The sequence below is a fragment of the Oncorhynchus keta genome, chromosome 37 (assembly GCF_023373465.1).
Source record: "Oncorhynchus keta strain PuntledgeMale-10-30-2019 chromosome 37, Oket_V2, whole genome shotgun sequence".
Classification (NCBI taxonomy): Eukaryota; Metazoa; Chordata; class Actinopteri; order Salmoniformes; family Salmonidae; genus Oncorhynchus; species Oncorhynchus keta.
The window spans coordinates 26,154,953-26,167,186 of record NC_068457.1 but is presented as its reverse complement, the minus strand read 5'-3'; the positions used below and the strand labels follow the sequence as shown (position 1 = coordinate 26,167,186).

The window sequence follows — 12,234 nt, the reverse complement described above, 5'->3', positions numbered from 1 at the left end:
CAAACATTCAACCGTGGGGTAAAATCTGGGTTAATCGGTTCCAGATGAACTCTTTGAAAAGTGAAAGAAAAGCAACACGTCACCTAAATTATGGAAATGACTTCAATAATGAATTGAAAGCTTTTTATTTTCTGTGTGGTTTGAAACCAGGGCAGCAGTAATATTTCATATTGCCCATGTTACTGTGAGGCCAGATGTCTCCTCTTGAGTCTAGATAGCGCCTCTGTGACATTGTGTTTAGGCCCGGTGACAGCCTGTGACATGGTGTTTAGGCTCGGTGACAGTCTGTGACATGGTGTTTAGGCCCAGTGACAGCCTGTGACATGGTGTTTAGGCCCAGTGACAGCCTGTGACATGGTGTTTAGGCCCGGTGACAGCCTGTGACATGGTGTTTAGGCCCAGTGACAGCCTGTGACATGGTGACAGCCTGTGACATGGTGTTTAGGCCCTGTGACATGGTGTTTAGGTGACAGCCTGTGACATGGTGTTTAGGCCCGGTGACAGCCTGTGACATGGTGTTTAGGCCCAGTGACAGCCTGTGACATGGTGTTTAGGCCCGGTGACAGCCTGTGACATGGTGTTTAGGCCCGGTGACAGTCTGTGACATGGTGTTTAGGCCCAGTGACAGCCTGTGACATGGTGTTTAGGCCCGGTGACAGCCTGTGACATTGTGTTTAGGCCAGGTGACAGCCTGTGACATTGTGTTTAGGCCCAGTGACAGCCTGTGACATGGTGTTTAGGCCCGGTGACAGCCTGTGACATGGTGTTTAGGCCCAGTGACAGCCTGTGACATGGTGTTTAGGCCCAGTGACAGCCTGTGACATTGTGTTTAGGCCAGGTGACAGCCTGTGACATGGTGTTTAGGCCCAGTGACAGCCTGTGACATGGTGTTTAGGCCCAGTGACCACGCGGTTGCTCTGTAATCTGCAAATCGTCGCAAACACATCCTCTCTATATGCCTTGCTTTACATGGAGCCTGTCTTAAATATGCACACACACACACACACCCTTGGAGAGGCGTTCTGCCTGCCTGTCTGACCTTTAAATCAATGAGAGGCTGTGGACTGTGACACCTACCCCACCCCAGGGAGCCTGTCACTGGGTACGACCGCCCAGATCGTCTCGCCCCAGTGAGCACAGCATGGGTCATCCCAGCTGGCCGGTTAAAAACCACAGCCCACTGCATAACATCAGAGGCTTAGCAGGCTTTCCTGTCCGTCCGTCCGTCCGTCCGTCCGTCCAGTACATATGTATGAGTGGGACGGCCTCAGACTTACCTTCAGTCTCACAGGCGGCGGTGCCGTCGTTGGGGCAGACGCGGGTCTCCACCTTCTTCTTGCCCAGCTGCAGCTGATGAGGGTCTGGAAGGAGGGCCCTGCAGGTGTAGCGGGTCCTCTGCTCCTGGCGGGCCCCGTCCTGGGTCACATTCACCGGCATCCAGGGGGTCCAGGGGGTGTTGCGACGGACCTCCGGACACGCCTCCAGGTTACAGGTCTTGTACTCCTAAGGGAGTGTGTTTTAGGGAAGAGGAGAGAGGATTGAAGGATGTAGGAAAAGGAGACAGGATATGTCAGCTTCAACCTGACTGTTCATCCTCAGGCTCTGATAAATGAATAATGAAAGATGCCATTCACTAGATCACATAAGGGTGTTATCTGTGAGAAAGTTGTAGTAAAGGATGCCTTTGGGGTGTGTGTGTGTGTGTGTGTGTGTGTACCAGAGCACATCCTGGGCAGGTGTTCCCCTTCTCACAGCTCCTGACCCGGGAATGGACCCCTCCTCCACACTTTGCACTGCACTGAGACCAGGAGCCCCAAGATGTCCAGAACACAGGCATGGGACATGGGCTCTTCTCATTGCACAGCCTACACACACACACACACACACACACACACACACACACACACACACACACACACACACACACACACACACACACACACACACACACACACACACACACACACACACACACACACACACACACACACACACACACACACACACACACACACACACAAACACACTGTAAACCTGCAGTCCTACTCTTTCTGCCTGGTGGTCTCTGTAAGAGAAGGTGAACCACTGCTTTACAATAAGTGCACCATTTCAGGGCATTGCAACGCTGAACGAGGGTCTTCTGCAACGCCACAAGAAAACCTGACAATGTGAACCTGACTGAATGTGAATCTGACTGAATGTGAACCTGACAGAATGTGAACCTGACTGAAGGTGAACCTGACTGAATGTGAACCTGACTGAAGGTGAACCTGACTGAAGGTGAACCTGACTGTATGTTCTGCATTGAGTCCCTCTGTCTCACCTCTCGTCTCGGCCTTGTCCCACACAGACACGCCCCCCATGCCGGGGGGAGGGGTTGTTGCAGGAGCGCTGGCGCACCTCGTACCCGATGCCACAGCTGGTGCTGCACTGACCCCAGGTGGACCAGGGGGTCCAGCCTCCGTTCCTAGAGGAGACAGAGAGACATAGAGACAGAGAGAGACAGACAGACAGAGAGAGAGACAGAGAGAGAGAGAGACAGAGATAGACAGAGACAGAGAGAGAGAGAGAGAGAGAGAGAGAGAGAGAGAGAGAGACAGACAGACAGACAGACAGACAGACAGACAGACAGACAGACAGACAGACAGACAGACAGACAGACAGACAGACAGACAGACAGACAGACAGACAGAGAGAGAGAGAGACAGATAGACAGAGACAGACAGAGAGAGAGAGAGAGACAGAGAGAGAGATAAACTCAGAACAACTGGGAAGACACAGATTCACCTAAAACTCTAATAGCCTAGTCTATTGTAAACTCTAACAGCTGTCATGACGTTGGCCTCTTTGGGTATAGCAAGCCCATCCCCCTCTCCCTGCCTCCCCCTTTCCTCCATCAACTAGGTTGCTGTGGTCAGAGAGACGTCGTAAATTCCTGAGGATCTCTTCATGGACACACAGTATAGAGAGAGTAGATTTTCATGGAGAACAAAGGAAATCCTTCCACCTCACAGAACTTGAGGTACGAACAAATTTCATGTTCCGGAGAAAGTATCGGTGAAGAATCCAGCTACGAACTGGTCCGTTTGTCACGACTTGGGAAGCTCATGGGAGACAATGTGGCCACATTACCATAACGCAGTTTATATAATATCCCCAGATATGAGGTTTACATCTTTTATTTTATTTTATCTCACCTTTATTTAACCAGGTAGGCAAGTTGAGAACAAGTTCTCATTTACAATTGCGACCTGGCCAAGATAAAGCAAAGCAGTTTGACGCATACAACAACACAGCGTTACACATGGAGTAAAACAAACATACAGTCAATAATACAGTAGAAACAAGTCTATATACAATGTGAGCAAATGAGGTGAGATAAGGGAGGTAAAGGCAAAAAAAAAGGCCATGGTGGCAAAGTAAATACAATATAGCAAGTAAAACACCCAAAAACACTGGAATGGTAGATCTGCAGTGGAAGAATGTGCAAAGCAGAAATAACAATAATGGGGTGCAAAGGAGCAAAATAAATAAATAAATAAATACAGTTGGGAAAGAAGTAGTTGTTTGGGCTAAATTATTGATGGGCTATGTACAGGTGCAGTAATCTGATTGTTAGTGAATGAGTGAGTATGATACTGTTTACTACAATGTTTTGGACTGTTTGAGCTGCTCTGACAGCTGGTGCTTGACCCCTAGCCCAGTTAGGGAGACATCTTGGACCGCCCCTGAGCCCAGTTTCAGATATCTTTTATGCCCCTGAGCCCAGTTAGGGTCAGACATCTTGGACCGCCCCTGAGCCCAGTTAGGGTCAGACATCCTGGACCGCCCCTGAGCCCAGTTAGGGTCAGACATCTTGGACCGCCCCTGAGCCCAGTTAGGGTCAGACATCTTGGACCGCCCCTGAGCCCAGTTAGGGTCAGACATCTTGGACCGCCCCTGAGCCCAGTTAGGGTCAGACATCTTGGACCGCCCCTGAGCCCAGTTAGGGTCAGACATCTTGGACCGCCCCTGAGCCCAGTTAGGGTCAGACGTCCTGGACCGCCCCTGAGCCCAGTTAGGGTCAGACGTCCTGGACCACCCCTGAGCCCAGTTAGGGTCAGACATCCTGGACCGCCCCTGAGCCCAGTTAGGGTCAGACATCTTGGACCGCCCCTGAGCCCAGTTAGGGTCAGACATCTTGGACCGCCCCTGAGCCCAGTTAGGGTCAGACATCCTGGACCGCCCCTGAGCCCAGTTAGGGTCAAACATCCTGGGACAGCCCTTTTCTGCCATTCCGAATAAAACTCCCACTCGGGTTTTCGATCAGCAGACCGAATTACGAGATGGCTGAAGGTTGCAGAACATGTTTTTCTCCATCAGGAGGACAAAGATTGTAGACCATTGCTGAATCTTTTAACCATACCACGTGGTTAAACTCTTAGACTATCGATACCGACAGAATAAGAACAAGTCTTTGATATTAATTACTAGTCTGCAGCTAGGAATTCGGTATCATTGAACGCGAAGAACGACAACCGCCCGAAACATCCATTCTATAACGAATGTCACTCTGAACAATCCCCTCTAACCACGACAGAGAGAGAGAGGGAGAGAGACGGACAATTCTACAAAAGAAATGAACTTTTCACCAGCGATCAAGACGATACACTGAGCGTAAATATATATATTGATTGCAATTGTTCCCGAATGAGTGAGCGTTCATGTGCGAAGGATTAGCATTTCAATTGTTATAATTATCACTCTGTAGTGACTTCTTAGTCGACCCCCACTTCCCCTTTTGTCTAACAAGCTGTCATGCCGGTTTAGCCCACTAGGGCACATCCTCCTATCATTACATTTACCTTGTTTGTTTGTTTGTTTGTTTATGCATTTCTGTGAATTACTTAGTTAGTAATAAATCAATTATTTAAGACAATTGATGTATGGATGCCTCATAGTGAAGACTGGGTTCGTGCAGATAACCAACAATTTACGACGTTTGGAATGAGACTAACGTGAGGTAAAGTAAATAATTCATTAATTCGAAGACTAATCAGATCAGATAAAATATCTGAAAAGTTATTTTAGGAAATGATATCTTTGTAATCTGAATATTTTTCCTTGGTGCCCCGACTTCCTAGTTAATTAGTTACGTGATTAATCAGTTAATCGCGTAATAACTCATTACAGAGAATCTTTGATAAAAAACTATCAGCCTTCAGTTAATGACAGTAAAGACACAACACAGCCTTGTCTATTATAAACTCTAATAGCCTAGTCTATTGTAAACTCTAATAGCCTTGTCTATTGTAAACTCTAATAGCCTAGTCTATTTTAAACTCTAATAGCCTAGTCTATTGTAAACTCTAATAGCCTTGTCTATTGTAAACTCTAATAGCCTAGTCTATTTTAAACTCTAATAGCCTAGTCTATTGTAAACTCTCTGAAAGCAGAAGAATAGAAGAACAGAACAAACATTGCTGAGGCAACATGTGCTTGTCTGGGAAGCTGACTGGGCTGAGGCATAAAAAAATCCACCTAATGTATTTAAGTGCTTCAGGCTGGTGGAGCTTCCCTTCTAATTAAATTGGTGCTTCCTGTAAAAGACAATTTAATTTCAGCACCTCCGTCTCTCTCCTGCATAGTAACACAGTAAAGTAAGCAACAGGAAGCCACCAGTGAAGAGCGTAATCTCTCTAATAACACACACACACACGCACCCAATTTATGGAGTCCAATTCAAAATCCTATTTCCCTTAACCCCAAAACCAACACTAATCCTAACCCCTCACCCTAATTCTAATCCTAACCCAAAGCCTAAAATATCCCTTTTCATTGTGGGGACAAAATGTCCCCACTTGTCTGAAGTTTCCTTGTTTTACTATCCTTGTGAGAACTTCTGGTCCCCACACACACGCACACACACACACACACACACACACACACACACACACACACACACACACACACACACACACACATAGACGTGCTATACTGAGAGGTGACAGTCCTTCGGTTTTCAACTCACTCTCTAGATAAATCCAATCTCTTTTGCCTAATGAGGGAAACCTCTAATAATAGAGGGCAAGGGTGTCCTTGAGTTTCCTCTGAGAACATGTCAACACTGACTGGTAGTTGGACTCTGCTGCTGGTCTGATTCTACTACTTGAGTTTCCTCTGAGGACATGTCAACACTGTCTGGTAGTTGGACTCTGCTGCTGGTCTGATTCTACCACTTGAGTTTCCTCTGAGCCACATGTCAACACTGTCTATTAGTTGGACTCTGCTGCTGCTGGTCTGATTCTACTACTTCAGTTTAAACTCTGAGAACATGTCAACACTGTCTGGTAGTTGGAACTGCTGCAAACTGATTCTACCCTTGAGTTTCCTCTGAGGACATAAATCCAACATGTATTTGTCTGGTAGGCTGGGAAACCTCTACTAATGCTGGCTTCCTGCAAAGACATTTATTTCAGTTTCCTCTGAGAACATGTCAACACTGACTGGTAGTTGGACTCTGCTGCTGGTCTGATTCTACTACTTGAGTTTCCTTGAGGACATGTCAACACTGACTGGTAGTTGGACTCTGCTGCTGGTCTGATTCTACTACTTGAGTTTCCTCTGAAACATGTCAACACTGTCTGGTAGTTGGACTCTGCTGCTGGTCTGATTCTACCACTTCAGTTTCCTCTGAGAACATGTCAACACTGTCTGGTAGTTGGACTCTGCTGCTGGTCTGATTCTACCACTTGAGTTTCCTCTGAGGACATGTCAACACTGTCTGGTAGTTGGACTCTGCTGCTGGTCTGATTCTACTACTTCGGTTTCCTCTGAGAACATGTCAACACTGTCTGGTAGTTGGACTCTGCTGCTGGTCTGATTCTACTACTTGAGTTTCCTCTGAGAACATGTCAACACTGTCTGGTAGTTGGACTCTGCTGCTGGTCTGATTCTACTACTTGAGTTTCCTCTGAGGACATGTCAACACTGTCTGGTAGTTGGACTCTGCTGCTGGTCTGATTCTACCACTTGAGTTTCCTCTGAGAACATGTCAACACTGTCTGGTAGTTGGAAGTCTAACGTAAACTCTCTGAAAGCAGAAGAATAGAACTCATCAAGAATAGAAGAAACATTGCTGAGTCTACGTGTGCTTGTCTGCTGCTGGTCTGAAGTCTCATGCTACTACTTGTCTTTGTCTAGAGATCCATTTAAGGTCAACATGTACAATACCTTCTGTCAAATATACTGACAGTTTGTTAACATGCTGGAAACATAGAATGAAAGTGGACTCAAACGCGCGTCAACCCAACTGTAACAAAAAAACGTGAATCAGGTGCTCAAATGAGAGACTTGATAATCCCCAAAAGCTCCAGGAAACACACTCTGACTCTGCTGACGGTCATGACTATTCCACCTTTGGGAAGTCAGTAACCGTGATGATGTCTGGTACTGAATGATGAATAGTAGACTGTAACTTCCCTTGTCTTCTTCCTCTACAGTACCTGGAACAGTTGGCCACCTCTACAGTACCTGGAACAGTTGGCCACCTCTACAGTACCTGGAACAGTTGGCCACCTCTACAGTACCTGGAACAGTTGGCCACCTCTACAGTACCTGGAACAGTTGGCCACCTCTACAGTACCTGGAACAGTTGGCCACCTCTACAGTACCTGGAACAGATGGCCACCTCTACAGTACCTGGAACAGTTGGCCACCTCTACAGTACCTGGAACAGTTGGCCACCTCTACAGTACCTGGAACAGTTGGCCACCTCTACAGTACCTGGAACAGTTGGCCACCTCTACAGTACCTGGAACAGTTGGCCACCTGGATGGTGGGGCCCTTGCAGTTGGAGCCTCCACACTGAGGGACTGGACTGTTACAAGAGCGTGAGCGACACGCGCAACTGGTGCTGGCTCCCTCCCTGTCGTCATGGTTACAGGGTTGCCATGGCGCCCAGGGGCTGAAGCCACCGTCCTGGGTCAGGTTCCTTACCTGTGAGCGGGCAGGAGTTCAGCATCAGAAGGGACCAATCAGAGATTGGGTCAGAATGGTGGCTAATGGGGAAAAGTGGTAGGAGAGAGAGGGAAGGTGGTAGGAGAGAGGGGAAGGTGGTAGGAGAGAGGGGAAAGTGGTACGAGAGAGGGGAAGGTGGTAGGAGAGAGGGGAAGGTGGTAGGAGAGAGGGGAAAGTGGTAGGAGAGAGGGGAAAGTGGTAGGAGAGAGGGGAAAGTGGTAGGAGAGAGGGGAAGGTGGAGGCGAGAGGGGAAGGTGGTAGGAGAGAGGGGAAAGTGGTAGGAGAGAGGGGAAGGTGGTAGGAGAGAGGGGAAAGTGTGTGGGGAAAGTAAATTAATGTGTGTGTGTGTGTGTGTGTGTGTGTGTGTGTGTGTGTGTGTGTGTGTGTGTGTGTGTGTGTGTGTGTGTGTGTGTGTGTGTGTGTGTGTGTGTGTGTGTGTGTGTGTGTGTTTTCCTACATTATCAGGACCCCTAACATTTCACCTGAATGTCCTGAAAGGGTAGGAACACCTGAATTTGTTCAAATGCTATTTTAAGCTTAAAGGTTAGATTCAGGCTTTTGGTGTTATGGTTAGGTTTAGGTTTAAGGGTTTGGTATAAGGTTAGGGTTAGGGTTTTTGGGGTTAAGGTTGGTAGTAGGGTTAGGTTTAGGGGTTAGGGAAAATAGGATTTTTAATGGTCAAACATTTTTACACACCAAAAAGTTCTGATATTTCATGAAAACAAAATGTGTGTGTGTGATACATATGAGGTGTGTGTGTTACATATGAGGTGTGTGTGATACATATGAGGTGTGTGTGTTACATATGAGGTGTGTGTGTGATACATATGAGGTGTGTGTGTGTGTTACATATGAGGTGTGTGTGTGTTACATATGAGGTGTGTGTGTGTGATAGATATGAGGTGTGTGTGTGTTACATATGAGGTGTGTGTGTTACATATGAGGTGTGTGTGTGTGATACATATGAGGTGTGTGTGTTACATATGAGGTGTGTGTGTGTGATACATATGAGGTGTGTGTGTGATACATATGAGTGTGTGTGTGTGTTACATATGAGGTGTGTGTGTGTGTGTTACATATGAGGTGTGTGTGTGTGATAGATATGAGGTGTGTGTGTGTTACATATGAGGTGTGTGTGTTACATATGAGGTGTGTGTGTGTGATACATATGAGGTGTGTGTGTGTGTTACATATGAGGTGTGTGTGTTACATATGAGGTGTGTGTGATACATATGAGGTGTGTGTGTGTGTTACATATGAGGTGTGTGTGATACATATGAGGTGTGTGTGTGTTACATATGATGTGTGTGTGATACATATGAGGTGTGTGTGTTACATATGAGGTGTGTGTGTTACATATGAGGTGTGTGTGTGTGTGTGTGATACATATGAGGTGTGTGTGTGTGATACATATGAGGTGTGTGTGTGTGTTACATATGAGGTGTGTGTGTTACATATGAGGTGTTGGTGTTTGAAGATATCCCTCTAGTGGTGTGGGGGCTGTGCTTTGGCAAAGTGGGTGGGGTTATATCCTTCCTGTTTGGCCCTGTCCGGGGGTGTCCTCGGATGGGGCCACAGTGTCTCCTGATCCCTCCTGTCTCAGCCTCCAGTATTTATGCTGCAGTAGTTTGTGTCGGGGGGCTAGGGTCATTTTGTTATATCTGGAGTACCCCTCCTGTCCTAATTCGGTGTCCTGTGTGAATCTAAGTGTGCGTTCTCTAATTCTCTCCTTCTTTCTTTCTCTCTCTCGGAGGACCTGAGCCCTAGGACCATGCCCCAGGACTACCTGACATGATGACTCCTTGCTGTCCCCAGTCCACCTGGCCATGCTGCTGCTCCAGTTTCAACTAGGACCTGAGCCCTAGGACCGTGCCCCAGGACTACCTGACATGATGACTCCTTGCTGTCCCCAGTCCACCTGGCCATGCTGCTGCTCCAGTTTCAACTGTTCTGCCTTGTTATTATTCGACCATGCTGGTCATTTATGAACATTTGAACATCTTGGCCATGTTCTGTTATAATCTCCACCCGGCACAGCCAGAAGAGGACTGGCCACCCCACAAAGCCTGCTTCCTCTCTAGGTTTCTTCCTAGGTTTTGGCCTTTCTAGGGAGTTTTTCCTAGCCACCGTGCTTCTACACCTGCATTGCTTGCTGTTTGGGGTTTTAGGCTGGGTTTCTGTACAGCACTTTGAGATATCAGCTGATGTACGAAGGGCTATATAAATCAATTTGATTTGATTTGATTTGAGGTGTGTGTGTGATACATATGAGGTGTGTGTGTGTGTTACATATGAGGTGTGTGTGTGTGATACATATGAGGTGTGTGTGTGTGTGTGTGTGTGTTACATATGAGGTGTGTGTGTTACATATGAGGTGTGTGTGTTACATATGAGGTGTGTGTGTGTTACATTTGATATGAGGTGTGTGTGTGATAGATATGAGGTATGTGTGTGTTACATATGAGGTGTGTGTGTTACATTTGATATGAGGTGTGTGTATGTGGTAGATATGAGGTATGTGTGTGTGTTACATATGAGTTGTGTGTGTGATAGATATGAGGTGTGTGTGTGTTATATATATTTACATATGAGGTGTGTGTGTGTGATACATTTGAGGTGTGTGTGTGTTACATATGAGGTGTGTGTGTGTGTGTGATACATATGAGGTGTGTGTGTGTGTTACATATGAGGTGTGTGTGTGTGATACATTTGAGGTGTGTGTTACATATGAGGTGTGTGTGTGTGTGTTACATATGAGGTGTGTATGTTACATATGATATGAGGTGTGTGTGTTACATATGAGGTGTGTATGTTACATATGAGGTGTGTGTGTTACATATGATATGAGGTGGTGTGTGTGTGTTACATATGAGTGTGTGTGTGTGTTACATATATGATATGATATGAGGTGTGTGTGTGTTACATATGATATGAGGTGTGTATGTTACATATGATATGAGGTGGGTGTGTGTGTGTTACATATGAGGTGTGTGTGTGTTACATATGAGGTGTGTGTGTGTGTTACATATGAGGTGTGTGTGTGTTACATATGATATGAGGTGTGTATGTTACATATGATATGAGGTGTGTGTGTGTTACATATGAGGTGTGTGTGTATTTTACATATGATATGAGGTGTGTATGTTACATATGATATGAGGTGTGTATGTTACATATGATATGAGGTGTGTGTGTGTATGTTACATATGAGCTGTGTGTGTGTTACATATGAGGTGTGTGTGTTACATATGAGGTGTGTGTGTTACATATGAGGTGTGTATGTTACATATGATATGAGGTGTGTGTGTGACCCTTACCGGGCACTCAGTGATATTCTGGCTCCACTGGCTCATGTTGGAACTGTCCTCGATGGTGGTGCAACGCTTCTGCTTACGGTCCCAGCCACAGTAGGGGTCTCGGGCGTCCAGGCAGTGCCTGTAGGACCCCAGGGCACAAAGACAGCAGTCAGTGGAGAGGGACAGCACTGGAAAAACACCTCACACCTCAACTCACTCAACAACATGTTAGTGTAAAGCTAGGAAAACCGCTCTCCCCCAATAGAACCCATACAGTATCAGACTGGTGCTAGTTGAGGTGTTGACACATCAAGAAGCACTCTGACATATGCTCCACAGTAAGGCACCGTGCCATACAACACGCTTCACTGCAGCTAAGTGTTTGTTTGCTCCAGAAAAAACACAAGCTAATTTCAGTCATTAAATCCAGGATTGTTAATGAAAAGAAGTGGTCAGAGACCCCGGGAAGGGAACCCCCTAGCTTAGGAATGCTGTTTGACAACGTGTTTGTGAAAAGGCACAGGTCAGGGCAGCCCATAGAAATAGAAATTGGTACAGGACTCTAGTGTTTACCAACTTATAGAAGTAGTAGAAGAAGAACGTGGACTACTTCAAAATGGAGATGGCCTCAATTGGTGCTGCCCGTGCTCTCACAGACGCCATAATGGGACAGATACAGTGATGCGATGTCTATCAAGGTCAATGGGCAGCCTCTCTACCATAAGACTCTGTCTGACAGGCACAGGTGAGGACAGCCTCTCTACCGTAGGACCCTGTGTGACAGGCACAGGTGAGGACAGCCTCTCTACCATAGGACCCTGTGTGACAGGCACAGGTGAGGACAGCCTCTCTACCATAAGACTCTGTCTGACAGGCACAGGTGAGGACAGCCTCTCTACCGTAGGACCCTGTGTGACAGGCACAGGTGAGGACAGCCTCT

The 12,234-nt window shown here is 46.7% G+C and overlaps 1 protein-coding gene across 5 annotated transcripts in view; it reads right to left on the bottom strand.

Annotated features, from left to right (window-relative positions):
• The window catches only part of LOC118380969 (semaphorin-5B-like), a 119,572-nt gene that overhangs the window by 13,469 nt on the left and 93,869 nt on the right, over positions 1–12,234 (bottom strand). For all 5 annotated transcript variants that reach the window (XR_008096009.1, XR_008096010.1, XM_052499931.1 and 2 more), the window contains exons 12-16: positions 11,316–11,433; positions 7,793–7,977; positions 2,324–2,467; positions 1,718–1,865; positions 1,278–1,503 (exon numbers count right to left, since the gene is read on the bottom strand). Coding sequence is in view for 3 of the 5 variants with exons in the window: in XM_052499931.1 (XP_052355891.1) it covers positions 1,278–1,503; positions 1,718–1,865; positions 2,324–2,467; positions 7,793–7,977; positions 11,316–11,433 (821 nt within the window). In the remaining 2 variants the exon portion in view is untranslated. The remainder of the gene's footprint in view (positions 1–1,277; positions 1,504–1,717; positions 1,866–2,323; positions 2,468–7,792; positions 7,978–11,315; positions 11,434–12,234) is intronic.